The 25,643-nt window shown below is 38.2% G+C and overlaps 1 protein-coding gene across 1 annotated transcript in view; it reads right to left on the minus strand.

Moving 5' to 3' along the window:
• Positions 1–20,624, minus strand: part of tmem104 (transmembrane protein 104) — a 36,958-nt gene extending 16,334 nt beyond the window's left edge. The window contains exons 1-4 of the mRNA XM_061712567.1: positions 20,406–20,624; positions 17,332–17,385; positions 5,652–5,773; positions 2,670–2,751 (exon numbers count right to left, since the gene is read on the minus strand). Coding sequence (XP_061568551.1) covers positions 2,670–2,751; positions 5,652–5,773; positions 17,332–17,376 — 249 coding nt within the window. The 5' untranslated portion in view covers positions 17,377–17,385; positions 20,406–20,624. The remainder of the gene's footprint in view (positions 1–2,669; positions 2,752–5,651; positions 5,774–17,331; positions 17,386–20,405) is intronic.
• Positions 20,625–25,643: the final 5,019 nt, after the last annotated feature.

The raw sequence follows: 25,643 nt of genomic DNA on the forward strand, positions 1-25,643 counted from the left end.
AAACACATTAAACGTACATTAGACACAAAAATCTGTCATAAAGTCACTTCTTTGCAATACCAAAGCACTGACTGTCAAATTAGCACACCGTCCAACCAGTTGGTTCAACACAGTCATCAGGTGTGCAAACACTTGTTTGCTTAAATGTAGACACACCAATCAGGTGTATCTACACTATAGAAAGCAGCAGGTGAGCTCATTGGTCTCCAAGCACAAGAGTCAGAGAAAGACTACAGTTTTTCTCGATTGCTTTGACACATTTTGCACATCATGGGTCAACTTTATCTAATGCTCACACCTTCTTTGCACAGCAAGAGTCCTCTCTGGCGAATCGGTTAACTATTTCTCATTGCTTTCACACAATTTTCTTTGACTTTTACTGTAATACACTTTTCAAAACAGTTACAGTAACACACTTCTCACAAAGAGACACAAAACATAACTGATTTACCATGGCAACACATTGCAGACACTTTGTAGCAGCCAATTGGAACTGCTCTCTCAATTCTAAAACTTATCAGCACCTGTGTGAACTCTCTTTGCAAAACAAAGCAAGTAGTCCTCAACCTATCAAAGAGGTCAATAGCTTGAAGTCGACACCAAGCATGGATGGAGGAGGACGTGGACGAGGACATGTGGCCTGATCGTCAGGCCCGTGTCGACAATGCGTAATTTTCCTGTATTTTTATTTTTTTCATATTTACAGGGTTTCATTTGATTGTGTTTCATTTACAGTAGTTTCTTTGAGAATTGACCTTTGTTGTACTGCATATTGAACCCTGTCATTTTGATTGCTTACAGAATGTGCATGTGACAAGTACTGCAATAAATATTTTTCTGTCAGAATCTTGACATTTTGTACACAGTAGAACAAATGTAAATCAATGGTGTTGACAGGAACTTCAGCAATACAAAAACAGATCTACAATATTTTACTGTATACACATTTTCTGATTTTACTGTAAATACTCTGTGACAGTATATTTCTAAGTTATATAACTAAGTTAGAGTGCTCAATACAAAACCCAAATTGTAGTATGTTGTCAGTTGTAAAATAGTCAATACTATGAGGGTGTTGAACAAAAGTTGATATTGATAGCTGTGGTTTCAATTTTGTTATCCATCGTTACAGTAAATAAATGAGAAAACACACATGTTCAATTGAGAAAAAATTCTAGGTTTTGATGGAAACGTTTGGTTTTGATGGATGTGTGACAAGTTTTGAGAAAGTGGTGTCATTCTGCAAACATCATAAAGTGTTTTGGTTATTTCAGCTTCTGTTAAGGGCTTTGTGTGAGCTGTTTTGAAAAAGTAAACTGAGTGGAAAAATGGGCCAAAACGATCAAGAAAAACTGTATATTTGTACTTTGTTGATAGTAGCCTACTCTAATCATAGGGACGTAGAAGTGCTAAAAGTGTTTTAGGTTTGTCACAGTAGAGTGTAACTCGTGCAAACAGAGTATAGTAATGTGAAACGTGTTTGTTTCATATGGTAACAAAGTGTGGTTTTTAAAAAGAAGTGTATAGTTTTTACAAGCGTGTTTAATTTTGCAAAGGATCTGTAGTGTTTTGCTAATTTGGTGTGTTGTTGTGCTAATTGTGTGTAGTGTTTTGAAACCACGGGCCCTGTTTTGAAAATCATGCTTAGGCAATCAAGAAAAACTGTAACAAGAATATTTGTCTTATTTCTAGTTAAAATGTCTTATTTTAGCAAAAAAAATCTAATTACACTTAAAACAAGACTGATCACTGGAAAAAACAACAATTTTCACCAGTTTCAAGTAGATTCAAGATTTTTTTGCTTGTAATAAGAAGATAAATCTTGTCCCACTGGCAGATTTTTCTACTTATTTCAAGTGAAAGTTTACTTGAAACAGGTGAAAATTGTCAAATAAGTTATTTTTCTGCTGTTATTTTTCTGGTGATGACTCTAAATGTTGAAATATCAGTAAAACCACATTCATTGATGAAATGACATAAGGGATGGAAAGGAGGGATGGAAGTTTTACAGGGGGGATGATTTGGACCGTTTTTATTTCAGGGGGGGATGCCATCCTCCCTCATCCCCCCTCAACTCCAGTACTCAGCGTACTCCTAAATTAAATACTTACCTACTGTACTCTACTGCCCTTATTTTTAACTTCTAATTTTACTTCTTTTCTTATCATTTTATTTCATTTATTCGTTATTTAAGCGTACTCCTAAATTAGCAAACTGTGCTTGCATTATTATTTTACCTTCTTTTCTCATAATTTTATTTCATTTAATTAGCTATTTACTGTTTAATTGTGTCTTGCCACTTTTAATGTCGATGTAAAGCACTTTGAATCACCTTGTGTTGAATTGTGCTATATAAATAAACTTGCCTTGAAATAACATTCTAACCTTCCCCAGATTGATGAGCGGCAGAAACGGCTTCTCTAAGATCATTGCTGATGTCTTTCTTCCTTGGCATTATGTCGACGGCGTAACTTTTAAAATTGGTCGTCTCACACAGGGATTCATTAATGGATCTTAATTCCGGTAGAAGCAGTAGTTTTAATGTTTTCCTGTTGGAACTATGATGTGTTGCATGTAATAGTGAAAGTGTCTGGATCTGGAGCCGCGTCGTCGCAGCAAACGTGGTGAAACTTCCCCCCAGACAGAGTAAGAGTTCTTCATCAGCTCACCTCTTCCTGCTCTCGTCTCTTCCAGCGAAGCTGAGCGTTGGCCGCCGCCATCGCCTCGATGACGAAGGTCGTCGTCATGTAGCTAGAGGGGGAAACAGACGAAGATTAGACGACAGACACTTAAAAACAGGTTGTGGCTTCTATGAAGCAAGATTAATGATGTCAAAACAGACGATCAGCTGATCAAACATGTTGATTAAATCTTTTTTTTCCTGTGAAACTTAAATACACCACAGATGTGGCTGCAATCTACAGAAGCATGTTGCATTCACTTGGGAAAAAAAAAAAAAAAATGTTTTTCACTATAATTTTTTTCTTTTTATTGTGGTGATTTTTTCTGCCTTGTTTTAAATTCGATTTCCCAATTCTAAATCGATTCTCATATTAATTCCTAAAAATCGATTCATACGTCTAAAGATCGATTTTTTTGGGGGGGGGTTGTTTTTTTTTTTTTTTGTTTTGTTTTTTTTTATTTATTTATGTTTTGTTTTTTTTTCATCATTACAACTTTTGGTTATTCTTTTGTTTATCCCCAAAAAAGGAATGTTTTGTTGGACACGAGAATAACTGGTGCCATGTTTTTGCCTTTAAATATGTTTAAAGGTATGAAAACATTAAAGTGTTAGGTTATAATTGCATAAATTGTCTATATTTCATTACTTTATATACTGTTTTGGGGTTACATTTGCAAAAAATGCTAAAAACCAAATGCTCAAAAATTAAAAACCAAAATTGACCGAAAAAGGAACAAATAAAAACGGAATGTGGGAAAAAATAAAAGCGATTTCATCCGTCTCTGTTTCCTCCCTGGATCTGTTTGGTAATTCTGCCCCACGATGTTTCTGTTTCAGTTCTATCAGCATTCTGGGAGCTGATTGGTCCTTACAGCATCATTAGCTGCAATACTTGCTGTTGAATCTCAATATAATACTAGTATTAATATGTTGCAGAACTACAGTCATATCATTCATGCAACAGCTGAAAAAACAGTTTTATTAACACTAACCCAAATCAATATCGGAATCAAATCAAATCAAATCTTGATAATCGATTCTGAATCTTAAGAATCGGAATCGATTCTTGACATTTGAATCGATCCCCAGCCCCACAAATCACATTAATTCCTTTATTGAGAGCTTGATTTAATGGAAGAAAACATGACCGACTTGTTTAGTTTAATCAAGTTTTACTTTGATCTGGGTTCAAGACACCGGGAGATAGTCCTGTCTTTAAGCCACATAGATGGTACCACCATTAGATTGTGACTTTACAGAGACAACTCAGGACTGTTCAGACGGAAACCCCGTTCAGATCTCCTCTACATAGCTGTGTTTCTCCAGGAGCAGTTGGACAGATATGTTTTCATGGATACGAGATGATGCATATGAGATGCATTAAGGCTTTGTGGCCCAAGAGACGATCAGGAGATGCTGAAGATACTGGATCTCAGAGATGTCAAGTAACAAAGTACAAATACTTCGTTACCTTACCGGTACTTAAGTAGAAATTTTGGTTATCTATACTTCACTGGAGTAATTATTTTTCAGACGACTTTTTACTTTTACTCCTTACATTTTCACACAATTATCTGTACTTTTTACTGCTTACATTTTAAAAACAGCCTCGTTACTCTATTTCATTTGGGCCTTTAAAATAAAAACTATCCAGTTAAATTGCTCCATCCGGATAGAGTGAATGTGGTTGTGGTTGTTTCAGATGTTCTTGTCCAGTTTTGTTCTTACATCCGTTCCCTCAGATTCCTGCAACTAAACTTGGATGTACATTCCAATAAAGGTTAGGATAAATGATAACATGAACATGAAGTTTGACTTTTTGCACCATTACAATACTTATAGGAACTAGTCATCATATCTGCTGCTCTCTGAAACACATGTTAATGCTCAATAGTACACATATATGCTTCTTTAAAATATTTATATTAACACATGTTAATGCTCAATAGTACACATATATGCTTCTTTAATATATTTATATTAACACATGTTAATGCTCAATAGTACACATATATGCTTCTTTAATATATTTGCATTATACTAAGATACATTCATTTTCAATGGCTTTTGTCCTTAATGGCTTTTCCCCCCTTACATTACTTTTACTTTTATACTTTAAGTAGTTTTGAAACCAGTACTTTTATACTTTTACTTGAGTAAAAAACTTGAGTTGATACTTCAACTTCTACAGGAGTATTTTTAAACTCCAGTATCTATACTTCTACCTGAGTAATGAATGAATACTGAAGACACCTCTGCTGGACCTGCACGGTGTGCAGCTGAGGAGACGGATATGTTAGACGTACTGTTTTATGTGGATGTTGGGTTGAACTTATTGTCCGTTATATTCACGCATGATGGAAGTTTTCCCAGTGTTGTGTACGCCACGCTTTTATTGTGAAATAACTTCCGGGCTGACTGCCACACAGACACTTTAAGTTTTTTTTACAATGCGCTCTGTGTACGGAAAGTGAGTCCACGGATATAAAATATGTACTACGGTACTTCTGTTTCCAGTGTCTTGAGAAACACATTTTCAGATTCACATTCAGACGACTTTATTAATCCCTTTGGGAGGTTCCCTTGGGGAAATTGACAAAACCAAACACCCGATAAAACGATAAAATAGAATTATATGAATAGAGAAGAAATAAATGTTATTAAAATATTGCACAAAGTTATTGCACTGTCCTGCAATAAATACTACTTTGCAGATGAAGACGGTGGGATTCTTCTACAATATGACCAATGAAGCTGAAACGTAGCCGGCAGCGTATGGGCCAAAGAAATTACCTCAAAACACAAAACAGTTATTCTTGAAAGCAGGGCGAAAGAAATTACCTCAAAAAACTAATTTTGGGGGTTTTTTTCCAAGTGAATGCAATACACTTCCGTAGCTAAGAGACTCTGAACCCGACCGGACTAGTTCTCTTGTGACTAGTTCTACAGGTAGAGTGAGAAGACTCACCTCATGAACCCCAGGATGGAGATGAGCGCCAACCCGACCCCCCAACCCGCGGTGGCGAAGGCTTTGGGCATCGTGAGAGCGCCGGTCCCCACGATCAGGTTGAACATGTAGACCACCCCCACCTGCAGGAGGAACCAGGTAGTTAATACAACAAGTACCGACTACAGCAGGGGGATTCAACTAGATCAGGGGTCGGCAACCCGGGGCTCTAGAGCCGCCCTAGTGGCTCCTGGAGCTTTTTCAAAAATGTTTGACCTTTTTTTTTCCTTTTTTTTTCTCTTTTTTCTTCTTTTTTTCCCCTCTTTTTTTCTATTTTTTTCCCTTTTTTTCCTTTCCTTTTTAATCTCGACATTCCGACTTTTTTCCCGACATTTCGACTTTTTCCTCAAGATTGTGCTTCAACATTAATCTTGACATTTTGACTTTTTTCTCGACATTTTGACTTTTTTCAACATTTCAACTTTTTCTTGAAATTTTGACTTTTTTCTCGACATTTCAATTTTTTTCTCAAAGTGCATAATGAAAAAAAAAATCCTCCCCCAGTTCTAACTAATATAGAAACATGCAGCACGTGTTGCCTTCATTCTAAGGCTTATACAAGACTTTTCATTTTTTGCGGCTCCAGACATATTTGTTTTTTGTGTTTTTGGTCCAATATGGCTCAACATTTTGGGTTGCCGACCGCTGCACTAGATTATTCAGGGGCCACATCTGCAAAAGGACTGTATGGAGGAGGCCACAGTGCGTGCGCGCACAAAGCGCGCAGGCGGAAAATTTGGTGGTTTTCAAAATGTATTTTGCACTCAAAGACGAAGATTTATGTATATTATATATATATATATATATATATATATATATATATATATATATATATATACACACACTACATTTGTGCACAGGAATGACAAGGAGAATATATCTGTCTAGTTTACATATGAATTATGTATTAATTGTCTCCAGATGTAGTCATTGTGAATGTTAAATATTCAGATATTTTAAATGCAAGTTCATTTTGAAACCATGCATTGTGCAAACTTAATGAAGTTGATATTGACCTACTTTTAATAAAACACGCCATAATGACAAAGCACCACTTTCCACCAAGATTTCCTTATTTGAATATTATATTAAGCATTTTAGTCCATATTAGCCAGTTTGATGTTATAAATAAGCAACCAAAATATTAACCATAAGCTCCTTTATTTATGACACATCGGTGCATAATATCAGCAAAACAAAACAATTGTGTGAAATTATAGGAGACTTAGAAGTTCCATCTGAAATGCAGAGTCCTCATTTAGAGATTCAAATGAAAAAAATGTCAGGCCAATCCTAGAAGCCTAATGATGTAAACAAGTCCTCGTTACAACGGAGTTAATAACAAATAATGTGACAAACATTATCATGTGCAACACTGGCAAAAAATCCAAAGTAGCAAAAAACATCTCCAACAGAGATTAACATGTACAAACACTGTCCAATAATTCATTAAACTTTAAACTTTAATTAATTAATAAAATGCGATATGTAAAGATATGTAAACATTGTTAGTTTCGCTTACTTCTAAACTTCCGGCTAGCGGAAGAGGTGATGTTAAATGCAACGATATATAAAACGATTTAATATATAGTTTCTTCATCATTTTATTTTAAAAAACATGAAGCAGTATCAAGAGGTTTACTCCGAGTAACAGATCGACGGTGGTCGCAACATCCCATCATTTTGTGGTCAAAATAACAAATAATGAAAACCTAATTTTCTCTTTAATTAAATAAAACGTTAAACCGCCCATGTTTAATTTTAAACACCAAGTTTCTGAAAGCTTAAACGTGAAAAATACCTACATCTTTGTCAAAGCAGATGTTTTTCTGCAACAATTTAGTTTAATTATTAAGCTGCCGTGTTTTGACTCTAAATGTCTCTTAAGTTTTACCGGTTTCTCGTGTGCCGGCGCCTCAGAGCAAATGACACATTGTGGGTAGTCGCTGTTTGTTGTGCAGGAAAAGACATATTTCAAAAAAGTCGGGTTATATTCACGGATATCCTCGAATCTTTATCAGCCGGCGGTGCCAAACCGGCCGGTGTCGGCCCGGCCGTTGTCGGCCCGGCCAGCGGTGGCTGATGTTGGGACTGATCAGATAAGACGGTCTTGGGCCCTCTTATGTTGCAGAACTACTTTTACCGTACCAACCCTCGCAGACCCTGAGCTCCTCTGGTACCGGCCTTTTAGAAAGACTATAGACCAGATGTCTGCAACCCAAAATGTTAAAGAGCCATATTGGACCAAAAACACAAAAAACAAATATGTCTGGAGCTGCAAAAAATTAAAAGTCTTGTATAAGCCTTAGAATGAAGACAAAAGGCGAAAGGAGAAATGTCGAGAAAAAAAGTCAAAATGTCGAGATTAAAAAGGAAAGAAAAAAAAAGGTCAAACATTTTTGAAAAAGCTCCAGGAGCCACTAGGGCGGCGCTAAAGAGCCGCATGCAGCTCTAGAGCCGCGGGTTGCCGACCCCTGTTATAGACCCACTTTTTTAGTCTTGCTTTCAATTAATATAATTCTATCTCCTATTTCAGTTTCATCTAAACTTTTTTTTATTATTTATTTATTTATTTAATGCTTATTATTTATTCATTTATTTTATTCTAATGATTACTATTATATTTTATTCTAATGATTATTATATTTTATTCTAATGATTATTATTATATTTTATTCTAATGATTATTATTATATTTTATTCTAATGATTATTATTATATTTTATTCTAATGATTATTATAATATTTTATTATGATTATTATTATATTTTATTCTAATGTTTATTATTTGATTCTAATGAGTATTATTATATTTGATTCTAATGAGTATTATTATATTTGATTCTAATGAGTATTATTATATTTGATTCTAATGAGTATTATTATATTTGATTCTAATGAGTATTATTATATTTTATTCTAATGAGTATTATTATATTTTATTCTAATGAGCATTATTATATTTTATTCTAATGATTATTATTATATTTTATTCTAATTATTATTATATTTTATTCTAATGATTATGATTATATTTTATTATGATTATATATTATTATAATGTTTATTATTATATATTATTATAATGTTTATTATTTTATTCTAATGATTATTATTATATTTTATTCTAATGATTATTATATTTTATTCTAATGTTTATTATTTTATTGTAATGATTATTATTATATTTTATTCTAATGATTATTATTATCATTTTAGATTTCATATTATATCATTGGGAGGGGGGGGGGCTTGCTTCCAGTGGGAGGGTGATGCTGGACCTCCATCCCCCCCCTGGGTGGAGGCGACCCCTGTTGACGGTGGGATGGCTGGGTCGTAAGGTGGCGTTTGTGCTCATCTTTATTATTTATTTCTAACAACTCTACATTTTAATTATCATGATGTGCGTATGTGGGGGAGTGGGGTTTGCGTGAGGGGTGGGAGCGGTTTGGGCCCTGTTGCAACTTTTTAAATTATACCATTTTTAAACATGGAAAGCACTTTGTGCTACATATACCGTATTTTCGCGACCATATGGCGCACTGTGTGGAAAGGCGCACCCTCAGTTTTGTGTGTCATTTTTGGTTTTAAAACACACATATGGCGCACCGACCCAAAAGGCGCCGTCTACGGGGACGGACCTGCACACACACGCGCTGCAGAACACACACGCGCTAAAAATACAGCGGAAGCAAAACTTTGTTTGATATTTTATTTCACTTTTCACATCAATCAAACCCTTCAAAAGGTTCATATTCTGTTTCTGCATTAAAGAATTTTAAAAAACCACCGGGTTGCTGCACATAAACCTGTCTCAGCCACTGATCATCTCCTCATCCATCCAGCCCTTCATTTCACTCTGGCTGGAAAAGTCTCTTTAGGGAACGCTTTTCTTTTAAAAATCCCGACCGCGGCGGTCCCGGGTCCCGCTCCCCGTCTGCTCCCTCGCGCTGGACCGGGTCCGCTCCCCGTCTGCTCCCTCGCGCTGGACCGGGTCCGCTCCCCGTCTGCTTCCTCGCGCTGGACCGGGTCCGCTCCCCGTCTGCTCCCTCGCGCTGGACCGGGTCCCGGGTCCCGGTCCGCCCCCCCCCGCGCTGGTAGCGCGGCGGTCCCGGGTCCCGGGACCCGGGACCCTCGCGCTAGACCCCCTCACACACGCGCTGTCGGGGAGCCGGTACCGGGGTTTGTATCCGACTGAGCTCCGTTAATTCAGCTGCGCCAGTCCGAATTTCCAAACCTGTCTCAGCTTGTTGATCATCATCCCTTCATGCAGCCCCCTCTTTTCATTCGTCCTTATAATGACTCCGGCTGGAAACGTCTTATGTAAAGTTTTTCTTTTAAAAATCACCATACAGTTTCTGTCCATCAGCTGCGCCAGGCCAGCACCACATAAACCAGTAAGTGTGTGTCGCGCCGCGCCGCGAACACACCCGCGCATGTCGGGATCCGGTACCGGGTTTGTAACCGACAGATTTGGCTGCAAATTTCGGAGGGTGAAGCTGATCCAACCTAAGACGTACCCCAGAAATCTCTGCTCCCAAAGCGGCCAGGAACCAGGTCGATCGGACCGCTTTGGGAACCAGGAAGTCGGCTGCAGCAGCGCGCATCACCGCGCTGCTCCAGCCGCTGCTTTAGAACACTCACACACAAGAACACTCACACACAAGTGTGCTTATTTAAATAGAGCGGAGCAAAACTTAGTTTGATTGTATTTTATTTCACTTTACACATCAAGCAAATCCTTAAAAGTCTTCATCATCTGTTTCGCATTAATCAGCTCAGTGGAGTCTCATTCACGTCGTAACTCACGGGGGCTTCACCCGCCCCCTTCTCCCTTTACCGTTCTCATGGTGGCCGGCCTGACATTACCGTAATTCAGGTAATAGACACGGCGCACCGTTTCTTAAGGCGCCCGGCACATTAAAGAAAAAAAAAAAAAAAAAAAGTTGCGCCTTATGGTCGCGAAAATACGGTAATGTATGAAAAGTGCTTTATAAATAAAGTTTGATAGAATGACTGACTGTCTGGAACACTTTTTCTTTTAACCCATTGCTCAAATTTGAAAATAAACATATCTCTGATCTGATGTGTGAACGACGAGGGCCGACATGAGAATAGTGGACAGGTTGGTTGTTATTTTGCTGTTGCTTCGTTACGGCCGACAGTAACTGGTTTTGAGTAATAAAACGCCTGTTTGATCACTGCAAAAACTCAAAATCTTAACAGGAATATTTGTCTTATTTCTAGTTAAAATGTCTCATTTTTAGTAAAAAAAAAAAAAATCTCATTACACTTAAAACAAGACTCATCACTGGAAAAAACAACAATTTTCACCTGTTTTCAGTGGAACAAGATTTTTTTGCTTTTAATGAGATGATCAATCAGATTTTTCTACTTATTTCAAATGAAAATTTACTACGAACATGTGAAAATTGTAAAATAAGTTATTTTTTTGGTAATGACTCTTGTTTTACTGTAAGTGTAATGAGATTTTTTGACAAAAAATGAGACATTTTAACTAGAAATACGTTTTTGAGTTTTTGCAGTGAGACCAACCGCTTGTCGTCTTTTAATGTCCAGTTGGAAGCTACTTTAATTTTGTGCATTTATATTTTTCCCCAAAATTATTTAGCGACCCCCCCCCCGGAAATCATCTCGTGACCCCAAAGGTGAGAATGGCTGATCTAGAGTACTTTGTCTTGTCTGCAACCTTTTGGTTTCTGGTCCTGAACGGCTGCTCCCTCCGTCCAGTGTGCCTCTTCAGAAACGGGCGGTGCAGGTTTGTGCTCCAGGAGGATGCGTTTCTGGGTGGAGACGAGGACGAGGAGGCTGGAGAACTCCATCCTCATCCAGGAGGTTCAAGGTGACATTAAGGCCCAGTCCCAATCCCCACCTAGTCCTACTTTTCAGTCCTACCCCTAAATTTTGCGCGTTCCCGTGAGGGTAACGGTGTCCCAATTCCTCTTTGCATCTAGGGGGAGTGAAGAAAACTAGTGTAGTGGCTATGATTCTGTCCCTTCACAGCTAGGGATTTCAGATGCTGACTAGATGATCTAGAGCCAGAAAAATTTTCCCAGAATGCTTTTCGTCGTCATTTGCGGACTGAATCAAAAAAAAAAAAACTATGGCGGACATTTCTTATTTTTTAGTGAATAAAATCAATATTTTGAGTTAGTTTCGCATAAAAATGCATTTTGATTACATTTCTAGCGAGAAATATATATTTTACTTTCATAATATTCACTCAGTGAATGTACATAATCACTCGTTTGCTCGTTGTTGCAAAGTCTTTTTCAAACCTCGCCAGAATAAAGGCTGATTTATGGTTCCACGTTACACCAACGCAGAGCCTACGCCGTAGGTTACGCGGCGACGCACGCCATACGGCGTACGGCGCCGGCAGACAGTTCTCATCCGGAAGTTTTCGGGGGAGCAAATTTCTTAACAGGCGTAGCTACAACTGTTAGATTTCATCTATTAAACCAACATTTATTTTCCTAATGATTTATTTCAGCCAGCTGTAATTCTCCACAGAGCTGCAGGTTTCTCCCCGGGACGACGGTGCAGGTTGACCCGGCGATCACGTCTGTACTCGGACCGTCGGATCATCGGATCAAATTTCTTAACAGTCGTTATTTGGATAAACTGAGCCCAGGTTGGGGATCTTAACGGTTACTTTTACGCCTGAAAAAACACTAAAACTTAATAAAGTGGCATATTAACAGCGCTATAGCTGAAATTAAAACAGCTTTTAGCTCTGGGCTTCCTGATATGGTGTGACGTTTGTGCAAACGTAACTACGGAGTCGCTTACGTACCCGAACGTAAACCACGCAGTGACGTAGCAGCTGATTTTAGGGGTGGTGCTGAAAAGTAGGAGTAGAGGGAGTATTGGGACAGACCTGGGAAGATTCAAGTGCCCTAAAATCTGGGGCTTCTTTTTTAGGGGTAGTGGTAGAAAGTAGGGGGTGTATTGGGATTGGCCCCAAACGTCTCCCTGACGGAGCCTTTGGGGTGTAATTATCCATCCTGGAGTTCTTCCTCGCCTCAGATTCCCACAGAAAACACCTTAAACCCCGAGGAGGATTGTTGCATCGAGCACACGCACCGCTGTGATGACCTACTTCATGCAGCACCAATCTACCAATATCAATTATTTACTGAGAGAGGGTTTTCTTAAACCTTGTGCTGTCTTTGGGTCAAGGGAGGAGGAAGGGAGAAAAGATGGAAAGAAGGAAGGAAGTAGGAAAGGGAGTAAGGAAAGGAGAAAAGATGGAAGGGAGGAAAGAAGGAAGGAAGGAAAGAAGGAAGGAAAGGAGAAAAGAAGGAATGAAGGAAGAAAGGAGAAAAGAAGGAAAGAGGGAAGGAAGTAGGAAAGGGAGTAAGGAAGGAAGGAAGGAAGAAAGGAGAAAAGAAGGAAAGAAGTAGGAAAGGGAGTAAGGAAGGGAAAAAAGATGGAAAGAAGGGAGAAAGGAGAAAAGAAGGAAGGAAGGAAGGAAGGAAGGAAGGAAGGAAGGAAGGAAGAAAGGGAGTAAAGAAGGGAGTAAGGAAGGAAGGAGGAAAGGAAGGAAGGAAGAAAGGAGAAAAGAAGGAAGGGAGTAAAGAAGGAAGGAAGGAAGGAAGGAAGGAAGGAAGGAAGGAAGGAAGGAAGGAAGGAAGGAAGGAAGGAAGGAAGGAAGGAAGGAAGGAAGGAAGGAAGGAAGGAAGGAAGGAAGGAAGGAAGGAAGGAAGGAAGGAAGGAGAAAAGAAGGAAAGAAGTAGGAAAGGGAGTAAGTAAAGGAGAAAAGATGGAAGGAAAGAAAGAAGGAAGTAAGGAAGAAAGGAGAAAAGAAGGAAGGAAGTAGGAAAGGGAGTAAGGAAAGGAGAAACGATGGAAGGAACGAAGGAAGGATTGGGTCATTTTGACCCAAACACAGCACGAGGGTTAAAAGCCTCCACGGTGTCAGTTTCTCCTCACCGCCCCACTCGCTCGGCCGAGATCGGCCTTGAACCAACGAAGCTGTCGAGCGGCGGAGCTGCTCTAATGAGTCAGAGCTTTTTTCTTCCTGGAACAAACGTCATGACGAGCAGAAACGACTCTTTGTGGCGAAGACGCGCTGAGGTCAGCAAAACCCAGGGTCGGCTGCTGAACCTCAGAGAGAAAGCAGAAGCACGACGTCCACGCTTCCTCTTGACGCCTCGCTGCACTTTCACGTCCTCAAGACACTCAGTTCACGTCAAAATTCAATTCCAGGATCTCGATTTAGGCGTCTTTCACCAATCTTGACCGATGTCTCGCAGCAGGAACCTGAAGCTAGATTTATTTATATTATTCCTCAGAGGATCAACACAAACCTGCTGATATTGAAACTGGGTTCTTTGTGACTGAAGCGACGAAGCAATCCCACACCCACTGTGTTTCAGTCAGTACTCGAGTTGTAAAAAAAAAAAATCAGGGGGGATGGTGGATTTTATCATATGGGGACAGGTAATTGTGCTGATTACAAATAATATAATATATTACCAATAATAGCAGTGACCAAAACACCTGCAGAAATACTGCAGGAATGACATAGCAGCAGTTAAATGCAGCCTTCTGTAAGCTTTAAATATCCACTGGGCTTACATCAAATACATCAAAACACAACAATAAAAAACACTTTTCTGAACTTATCAATATGACTCTGTCCTTCACAGGATAAGTAACATGGATCACTGCAAAAACTCACAATCTTAACAAGAATATTTGTCTTATTTCTAGTTAAAATGTCTCATTTTAGTAAAAACATCTCATTACACTTAAAACAAGACTCATCACTGGAAAAAACAACAATTTTCACCGGTTTCAAGTAGATTTTCACTTGAAATAAGTAGAAAAATCTGCCAGTGGAACAAGATTGTTTTGCTTGTAATAAGAAGATAAATCTTGTTCCACTGGCAGATTTTTCTACTTATTTCAAGTGAAAATTTACTTGAAAAGGTGAAAATAGTCAAATAAGTTATTTTTCTGGTGATGACTCTAAATGTTGAAATAGCAGTAAAACCACATTCATTGATGAAATGACATAAGGGATGGAAAGGAGGGATGGAGGTTTTACAGGGGGGATGATTTGGACCGTTTTTATTTCAGGGGGGATTCCATCCCCCCCCTTTTTTGTGGTCTCGGTCTCGTGATCAGCAGTTCTTCCTCTTGTTAATGTACAGTTTTGTAAACTATTTGTATTTTGCATCTTATTTAATGTTTTGCTACATCTGCATGTGTCTGTATTTAATTACAGTTTTGTGTTTATAACGGCCTTGTTTGAGTAAATATATGAATAATATTTGCACATTGTTGTGATTGATTAAGCATCAGGTTTATTTCAGTGATGCTGATATACGGTGTAATCTGATTACTGTAATGGTAAATAATAGTGTTGTCCGGCCCAATCACGGCATTTTCAAAACATCGGTATCGGCCAAAAATGTATTGGGAAATACCTACTTATTAATGTTCTTAATATATATTAAATCGTTTTATATATCGTTGCATTTAACGTCATTTCCGGCCGGCGAAGTAAGTGAAACTAACATGGTTTACATGTTTGAATTGTGAAATGTTATAAATGTTCATGTTCATTAAGCTGCTGATATTCATTCATTCAGAATTTTGCACTAAGGTTAAGCTAAAAAGTATTTTAATTTTCTTGTGTTTGTGAGTTTGACTGGACGTCATTCAACGACCTCTTTTGAAGTTACTTTTATTTATTTTTGTTATTGCACTATTCTGCACTTTTTATTTTAGTTTACAATTTCATGTTTTTACATTTTGTGGCACCAGAGCTTTAATATGTAAGCTTTGTTGAAATAAATGTCCATGTTTTTCTCCAATGGACAATAAAAGAAACTTTTTTTTTTTAATTTATTGCCAAAATGTATCTGATCGGGAAAAAGTATCGGAAATGTATCGTGAGCCAAAAAAGTGATCGGATCAGGAAAAATCGGGATCGGCAGAAACTCAAACTCAAGTGATCGGGAATTAAAAAATCCTGATCGAGACAACCCTATAAATAATGTAATTTCAATCTTTAATATTAAAAATTCAGGTTTCATCTCTAAATTAAGTCAAATTTAAATCAGAAACATTTCCTATTCCTTCCTTTTCTGAGGTGTAGGGTGTTGGAGCTGGTTATTCTGCTAGAGGACTTTGGGACTAGTTAGTAGTCGTGTCAATCCTTAAAAGCACTGGAGTCAATCCTCCAATAGTGTAGAAATAGCGGTAGTGCAGTCGCCACACAGATCTGATCTCACTGATGGAAACATTTCTAGTGAGTTCAACATCATCATCCACTTCTCTGTTATTGATCTGCAGTTGAAAACAAGCTCATATGGAAACTAGAACCAGGATGATGGAATACAATCACGCAGGATCAGGACATAACTAGGTTTGTTTTTGGTGTCGGCCTTGAACTAAACTAGTCCTGGTCTCGGTTTAGATCAGAGGTCGGCAAAATGTTTTAGAGCCATATTGGACCAAAAACACAAAAAACTAATATTTCTGGAGCCGCAAAAAATGAAAAGTCTTGTATCAGCCTTAGAATGAAGACAACACATGCTGCATGTATCTTTATTAGTTAGAACTGGGGGAAGATGTTTTTTTCATTATGCACTTGGAGAAAAAAGTCAAAATGTTGAGAAATTAGTCGAAATGTTGAGAAAAAAGTCTAAATGTCGAGGAAATAGTCAAAATTTCATGACAAAAGTCAAAATGACGAGCAAAAAGTTGATATTTCGAGAAAAAAAGTCGAAATGTCAAGATTAATGTTGAAGTACAATCTTGAGAAAAAAGTCGAAATGTCGAGATTAAAAAGGAAAGGAAAAAGAAAGAAAAAGAGAAAAAAAGTAAAAAGAAGAAAAAAGAAAAAAAGGAAAAGAAAAAAAATAAAAAGAGAAAAAAGAAATAAAAGGAAAAAAAGAAAAAGGGAAGAAAAAAAGAGAAAAAAAGGAAAAAGAGAAGAAAAAAGAAAAGAAAAAAAAAGAAAAAAAGAAATAAAAAGAAAAAAAGGAAAACAAAGAAAAAAGAAGGGGAAAAAAAGGAAAAAAACGAAGAAAAAAAGGTCAAACATTTTTGAAAAAGCTCCAGGAGCCACTAGGGCGGCGCTAAAGAGGGTTTAGGCGGTCTCTTGACTACAAGTCTACTGCAGGAATCCAGGGATTCTGGCTAATGTCGTTTTCCTCTCCAAAGTTTTGGAAAGGAACATTGTTTAATTTTTGGCACGATGATGATGTTTCGTAACGATGATTTAAGATCTGTTGAATTCACACTGATGGAGTCTTTGAAGTTCAAATGTCGATTGATTTTTCAGGTGAAGTTTTAAGATAGAAAAACACCTGGGGGCTAATAATTACCCCATTTTGTGTAAAGAAAGATGTAAGAAGAATTGATGTAAATAGGAGCCTTAACGTACATGGATGTTTTATACGTCATCCTTTAGCAACTGATTAACACAAGAGAGCTTAACGGACCCAAGATTGGCCTATGGATCGATTTATTGACGAGAAAGAGACTTTAACAGGCGCTGGACTTTGAATTTAGAAATGTCTTTAACCTGAACTCAAGAATGCTAAACGAGTCTCTGATCTTAAATAATGTAAGACGGGTGCAGGTCTTGTGCAGGACTTACGAAAGGGGAGTAGGGGTCTCCGGTGTCGGTGATGCCTCCCGCCATGGTGCTCCGCTGCAGGAAAACACACAAGGGTCAATGACACATAAGGATTTTCAACAGGTCCATTTTAAAGTAATAAAAAAAGAATATCTATTGCAGTATTTCAAACATTAAGAATGTTGTGTACACATAAATTCGTATAAAAATTTTAAATTAAGTGATTTCAGAGTTTTTTTGTGAAGATGAATTGACACTAGTAATGTAAAAGTGCACTTCGAGAAAAAAAGTCAAAATGTTGAGAAATTAGTCGAAATGTTGAGGAAATAGTCAAAATTTCATGAAAAAAGTTGAAATGTCGAGAAAAAAGTCGAAATGACGAGCAAAAAGTTGATAATTCGAGAAAAAAGTTGAAATGTCAAGATTAAAAAGGAAAGGAAAAGGAAGAAAAAAGTAAAAAGAAGAAAAAAGAAAAAAGGAAAAGAAAAGAAATAAAGAAATAAAAAGAGAAAAAAAGAAAAAAAAAAAACTTTTATTAGTAAAAGTAATGTGGTGCAACCATGATTCATATTAAAACAAATTAATTTCCTTAACATCTTGACATCTTTTTTTACAAGTTTTCAGTATTATACAAAAATGATTGTTTTTTTTAATGGTCGCGTCACATGATATTTCATAAAATGGACGTAATCAGTCAAACTTTCTTTGTATATTATGATGGAAATATAAATACAAATGTGTTGCAATCTTACACACTACAAGATACTTGGAAATCATGCCAGATAGAAGAAGATTGATTTAAAAACATTTAAAGTGATCAAACTTAGAGTTTACATTTGGAGTTTTCAAAACCAGAGTCCTGGTCGGACGGTTGCACCACGTTACATTTTGACGCTTCAAACGACAACAAAATCCCAAATAACTAGTATTTTTTGTAAAACTCAAGTGAGTCCATATGTGGGACAGGTAGGAATATATCTGGTATTTTTATATCTTTTAAACCTTTTTTGAATAAAAAAAAGTCTGTTTTTCAGAAAATATAGGCGTCACGTCATTGACCCATAAACAAACATGTAAAACCACTCTGTCACCACCCTGACCCTAACTATGATTCTGGGATTCTCAACCATGTAAAGTTCACTAAAACCAGTTTATTGGACGGGTGGGAGTGGTGTTTGTTCGTTCATTATTCATTTCTTCACAATTTAACTATTATTTCCTATTCTATTTGCTTTTTATTTGAAGTTTTCATGTGAGTCAATGTGTATGTATATACTATGTATCTATATTTTTCGTATAGCTACTAGGAATGGGTGATATTTCACCGTTCACGATAAACCGTAAAAAAAAATTTGTGTAAAACTGATTTATGGTTCTGTGTTAAATCCACGCACAAACGTATGTGAAAGAAAGAAAGAAAGAAAGAAAGAAAGAAAGAAAGAAAGAAAGAAAGAAAGAAAGAAAGAAAGAAAGAAAGAAAGAAAGAAAGAAAGAAAGAAAGAAAGAAAGAAAGAAAGAAAGAAAGAAAGAAAGAAAGAAAGAAAGAAAGAAAGAAAGAAAGAAAGAAAGAAAGAAAGAAAGAAAGAAAGAAAGAAAGAAAGAAAGAAAGAAAGGAGTTGAATTGGAATTTTTTTATCGTCATTTTTATCGTTATCAGGATAAATGCCAGAAATTATTGTGATACATTTTTTAGTCCGTACCGCCCATCCCTAATAGCTAATATATGTACAGTGGATATAAAAAGTCTTGCTGTCATTTTTTTACATGACAAAAACCTGGCATTTGAACAGGGGTGTGTAGATTTTTATATTCACCGTACATATGAATATACCGGTGTGTTTATGTTTAACAGGAAAAATGTCAATTGTAATTCAGCGACTAAAATTGTCTTATGTTCTTTTTCAATAAAAACATGATTAAAAACAAAAATAAAACCAGCAAACATAATACAAATACTTCCAATAATAATGATAAACGATGTATGAGCTGAGTTTAGAGCCAACTGTCACTGCTCAGGTCCATTTAAATAAAGTTTATTTATTAATAACATCAGCCAGGAATTGTAACGTTGAACATTATTGTGGGTTAAAAGTAGGTTTGATGAGTCGTATAAAAGACGTTTAGAGACTTGGTTTATTATAAAACAATGCAAATCATGTTTAAAGCAAAAAATAAAACACTACCAGACAGTGTGCAGAGGTTTTTCACAGCGTCTGAGAGTAAATATGAGTCAAGAGATGGATGCAGATTTTTGTTATCAAAAGAAGTTAAAAGAAGATGTATTTCTTTTAAAGGGGTCCAGCTGTGGAATAGTGTTGATCTCAAACTTAAGCAATGTACTTCCTTTATGTTCAAAAAATCATTGTGTATTTATATTTGGGAGTTATGGCTGAAAAAAAGGGGAAAAGAGATATGTATGTGTGTTTATATGCATCTATGTGTGTACATGTATGTATGCAAGTGAATGTACAGTATATGTATATATTATGTTTGTTTTTTGCTCTTTTTTTTTCTTCACACTTGACACCATGTATCGTGTATTAGGCTTTAGCATTAATAAACTCTGCTTCTGCCTGAGCCTTTTTCAGTCAAATTGTAAAAAAAACTGTCTCTTCCTTGTTGCCTTGAAAGGTATATATGACTGTCTCAGAAAATTAGAATATTGTGATTTTCTGTAATGCAATTACAAAAACAAGAATGTCATAAATTCTGTATTCATTACAAATCAACTGAAATATTGCAAGCCTCTAATATTTTAATATTGCTGATCATGGCTTACAGCTTAAGAAAACTCAAATATCCTATCTAAAAAAATGAGAATATTCTGGGAATCTTAATCTTAAACTGTAAACCCTAATCAGCAATATTAAAATAATAAAAGGTTTGCAATATTTCAGTTGATTTGTAATGAATCCAGAATGTATGACATTTTTGTTTTTTTAAATTGCATTACCGAAAATAAAGGACTTTATCACAATATTCTAATTTTCTGAGACTAACTAAACTATAAAACACTCTGCTCGGATTTAACCTCATGCCAGCTGGGAACACCTGTACCAAAACACAGCTCACCTGTACTGGTAAACACAGCTCACCTGTACTGGTAAACACAGCTCACCTGAGCGGCTAGGCGGCTAGGCTAGCAGTCCGGTACCGGCCACCTGAACAAACGCGGTCCGTTTCCTCGTCCGGGAGAAAGAAAGAAGAAAGAGAAGAGTCCAGGACGCAGATACGTGTAGCATTTCCCGCAGAACCCGCGACCTGAACACTAGCAGAGACCATGGATCTATGGCAGAGACTAACCAGCTGACCAGCTGATCACGTGACCTGAACACGTGGAACACTCACGGTTCCGGTGCACACTTTCAGAATAAAAGCATACGAACCTTCATTTTGCGGAGCTTTTATTTCCATATAAAAAATTATAATTAAATATATATCATATATATGTATACATGTATATATTTATATATATATATATGTATATATATATATATATATATATATATATATATATATATATATATATATATATATATATATATATATATATATATATATATATATATATATATATATATATATTGCACAGCTTTTATTTCTATATGAACATTTTTTTAAGTATATATTTAAATATATTGTATTTATATAGACGCCATATTTATATATATACTGTATATATGTGAAATTAAAAGAAATGTATATATATATATATATATATATATATATATATATATATATATATATATATATATATATATAACGTTATATATATATAAGTTTTTTTATTATTTTTTTTAAGAAAGAACGGTAAGAATAATTGTGAGATACATTTTTATAATAATTTATTGATAAGATCAATACTTATTTAATATGTATGGCTATATATAAAAACTGTAAAGAAAATGAATTGTGCAAAAAAAGAACATCAGTCTCACATTTACTTTGGGTGATTACTAATCTGCCAGATCCCTAATGCACACCGAAATGTCCCTGTGCAGGAGACCAAACCCAGGAACACCCACAGATACAGTGCCTTGCGAAAGTATTTGGCCCCCTTGAACTTTGTGACCTTTTGCCACATTTTAGGCTTCAAACATAAAGATATAAAACTGCAATTTTTTGTGAAGAATCAACAACAAGTGGGACACAATCATGAAGTGGAACGAAAAATATTGGAAATTTCAAACCTTTTTAACAAATAAAAAACTGAAAAAGTGGGCGTGCAAAATTATTCACCCCCTTTACTTTCAGTGCAGCAAACTGTGTCCAGAAGTTCAGTGAGGATCCCTGAATGATCCAGTGTTGACCTAAATGACTAATGATGATAAATGGAATCCACCTGTGTGTAATCACGTCTCCGTATAAATGCACCTGCACTGTGATCGTCTCAGAGGTCCGTTTAAAGGTGACCTATTATGGCATTTAATGTATATTTTAAACAGGCCTTGAATGTCTTAAAAACAATCTAAAGCTTGTTTTTTCTACATAAATCATAAATCCAGCCTGTGGGCCCTGTCACTAGTTTTACCGCTTCTATCCTCTTTTTCTGCGCCTCATTTTTAGGGAAGGGGAGGGGTATGATAATGAGGCTCTGTGCTGATTGGCTCCCTGAATGACGTGTAGCAGGGGAGGAGAATAAACCTCGCTCCGCCAGAGCAGCCCGAGCCTGTAAATTATCACAACACTGAATTTTCACAAATGGAAACTTTATTGTTAAAAAAATAAAATATGAGTTGTATATAAATAACATTTATGCACTATTTAAGCCGGATCTGCCCGGCGGATGCTGAACGCTGGTCCCGGAGCCACGCCGGGCGCCCGGGAGCAGCGCTGCTGGAGCCGCGCGCATCACCGCGGCTTTAACCGGGAAATATGACCGGTTCCAGCCGGCCGGGACCGCAGGAACCGGCCTGGACTGGTAGCAGGGACTCCCAGGGACCGACCAGCGGAATTTCAGCCGGATCTGCCCGGCGGATGCTGCGCGACGGGCGCCGCAACTCCACGGCGGGCGCACAGATCGGCTCCGGAGCGCATCCGCGGCGCATCGTCGGTTACAGGGGATCAAACCGACAGATTTGCCTGAAAATCTCGGAGGGTGAAGCTGGTCCAGCCTGGGACAGATCCCCGAGGACCCAGCTCCCAAACCACCCGGGAACCTGGATGATTTAACCCGGATCCGCGGTGCCGCGTCCGACTGGCTGAAGGACGGACCGCTCCAGCAGCGGAGAGAGCTGGTTGTGGGCGTGGTTTCAGCAGCAGAGGCTGAACCTTTGGAAATCTGCTCCCGTCGTGACGTCACGACGGGAGCAGATTCTAATCGGCTCAAAAAAAGGTCACGTGACACTGGGGGACTCTGTAAGGCCGGGGTCAGAGACTTTGCAGAATTTCATGGTATTTTGTCTCCCCTGTGCTGGAAGGGTGAGGGGAGACCACTTTATATATGTTAAAACAAGAAAAAACGTGTTTTTCATAATAGGTCCCCTTTAAAGAGCAAAGAGCATCATGAAGAACAAGGAAAACACCAGTGTTGGACCACACCCAGTGATCATATGGACTGTTATAAATGTATATGAACAATTTCAAGATTATGAAGACCAGTAAAGCCAGACTTTGGCCCTTCTTCCTGAAGTCAGAGTTTTATGACCCCCTGCTGCTAACTTCTGGTCATCTCGGCCTGGCTCGAGATAGTCAGTTTATGACCCCCACTGCATGGCCCCAGATCAAAGCAGGACAGCGAAAACCCCGGAGCCCCCCAGGAAACCAGGTTCCTGCCAGGCCTCAAAGGGGGGTACTGCCTCTTTGAACAGACCCAAAACCTATAAATACCAGCAACCCCAAAAGACTCGCTCTCTTCTCTTCTCTTCAGCCAACGAGCCGGGACGCGCTTTGCTGTCCAGCAGCTTTTTAAGAGCAGTGGGGGGGGGTTTCAAGGAGCCGTCGAGGCCCGCACTGGCCGGGCGCAAGGTCCGATCCCAGAGCGCTGCGCTCTGGACTCTCTTCCTGTCTTAACTCCTTTCTTTTTTCTCCGAGCCGTGTCCTCCATTCAGGACGACCGCTCCGGGAGCCAAAACCCGCCAGGAGCTCCAGCCTTTGGACCGCAAGGCCCTCCAGCAGCCCGGCGACACAACACGGGACGAGCCGACGTTCCGAAGGGAGGAACCGGCCCCCCGTGCGCCGCGAGGAGGCGTGTTGAGGACGCGGTCAGGACCAGTGGGAGCGATAGAGAGGTTGCTCCAGCCACTGTTCACTTTTTCTTTGAAGTTAGGAGCAGGAGAGAGACTGGGCGGCCGCAGAAACTGAGGATCCCCGCCAGGAAACCCCCGGCAGGACCGCGCCCGCAGGCGACGGAGCCTGCAGCTTCAGATCCGGACTCCCGAGGACGCGTGAGCTGCGTTCTGGGCGATCAGTCATTTAGAACGGTGTAGACCTGAATTTATCGTTAATGAAATTACTGTGTGCATATTACGGTTATTTGTTCATTTGGTGGCGCCGTTTCGCCAGTTGATCACGGTTTAAAACACCGGGATTAACATCCGGTCTAAATTTGCACGTGGCTTAAAGAGGGTTTCGCCATCTTTAAATACCACGGGAGCCCCGGCTTCTTTAAAAAACGCAGCCACGTTTGAACTGTAGAGGTTCTTTATCATCTTTGTTATTACTTTGATTCTTTTTTTCATTCCATGCATTTAACTTTCATTTCATTTTTATTGATGTTTTTCTAGTTAATTAATGGTTTTATAATAATGTAGTGCGCCATCAGGATTTATTTGGGTATTTATTTAAATCTGCTTTGATACCCGTATGTAAATAAATTCTGATTGATTTTTAATGAGTGGTTTCTGTTGTTTCATGCAATTTGGTCACATTCTGATTGTTTGAGCAGAGCCAGTGCTCGAATCTCACCCTTCAATTATATTATACTATACTTAAACCTTAATCATCTGAGACTGATTTTCTGCTGTTAAGTTATCATTTTTCCCTGGATTAAGGCCCCGGGGTGGTGCCCCATACGAGAATTGTTATCATTTTGATAATTCAATTTGATAAATAGTCGACTTTATTAATTATTACTAATTATTAATAAAATTATTAATAGCCTTCGATAACTGATCAGCTTAGCTACCTGTGTGGCACAACACCAGGCAGGTCCCAGATACTGTTGTGGAGAAGTTTAAAGCTGGATTTGGATGCAAAAAGATTTCCCAAGCTTTAAACATCCCAAGGAGGACTGTGCAAGTGATAATATTGAAATGGAAGGAGTATCAGACCACTGCAAATCTACCAAGACCTGGCCGTCCCTCTACACTTTCAGCTCATACAAGGAGAAGACTGATCAGAGATGCAGCCAAGAGGCCCATGACCACTCTGGATGAACTGCAGAGGTCAGAGGTCAGGGGTCACCTACAGGTGAGGTGGGAGACTCTGTCCATACAACAACAATCAGTCGTATACTGCACAATTCTGGCCTTTATGGAAGAGTGGCAAGAAGAAAGCCATTTCTTAAAGATATCCATATAAAGTGTCGTTTAAAGTTTGCCACAAGCCACCTGGGAGACACACCAAACATGTGGAAGAAGGTGCTCTGGTCAGATCAGACCAAAATCAAAATTTTTGGCAACAATGCAAGATGTTTGGCGTAAAAGCAACAGAGCTCATCCCCCTCAACACACCATCCCCACTGTCAAACATGGTGGTGGCAGCATCATGGTTTGGGCCTGCTTTTCTTCAGCAGGGACAGGGAAGATGGTTAACATTGATGGGAAGATGGATGGAGCCAAATACAGGACCATTCTGGAAGAAAACCTGATGGAGTCTGCAAAAGACCTGAGACTGGGACGGAGATTTGTCTTCCAACAAGACAATGATCCAAAACATAAAGCAAAATCTACAATGGAATGGTTCACAATAAAACATATCCAGGTGTTAGAATGGCTAAGTCAAAGTCCAGACCTGAATCCAATCGAGAATTTGTGGAAAGAACTGAAAACTGCTGTTCACAAACGCTAAGAAGCGTCACATCTAAAAGAAACTAGCTACTATAAAACTAACTCCACCCACAACCCATCCAACCTCACTGAGCTCAAGCTGTTTTGCAAGGAGGAATGGGCAAAGATTTCAGTCTCTCGATGAGCAAAACTGATAGAGACAAACCCCAGGTGACTTACAGCTGTAATCGCAGCAAAAGGTGGCGCTACAAAGTATTAACTTAAGGGGGATGAATAATTTTGCACGCCCAATTTTTCAGTTTTTTATTTGTTAAAAAAGTTTGAAATATCCAATAAATTTCGTTCCACTTCATGATTGTGTCCCACGTGTTGTTGATTCTTCCC

Source organism: Cololabis saira, chromosome 21, assembly GCF_033807715.1.
Source record: "Cololabis saira isolate AMF1-May2022 chromosome 21, fColSai1.1, whole genome shotgun sequence".
NCBI lineage: Eukaryota > Metazoa > Chordata > Actinopteri > Beloniformes > Belonidae > Cololabis > Cololabis saira.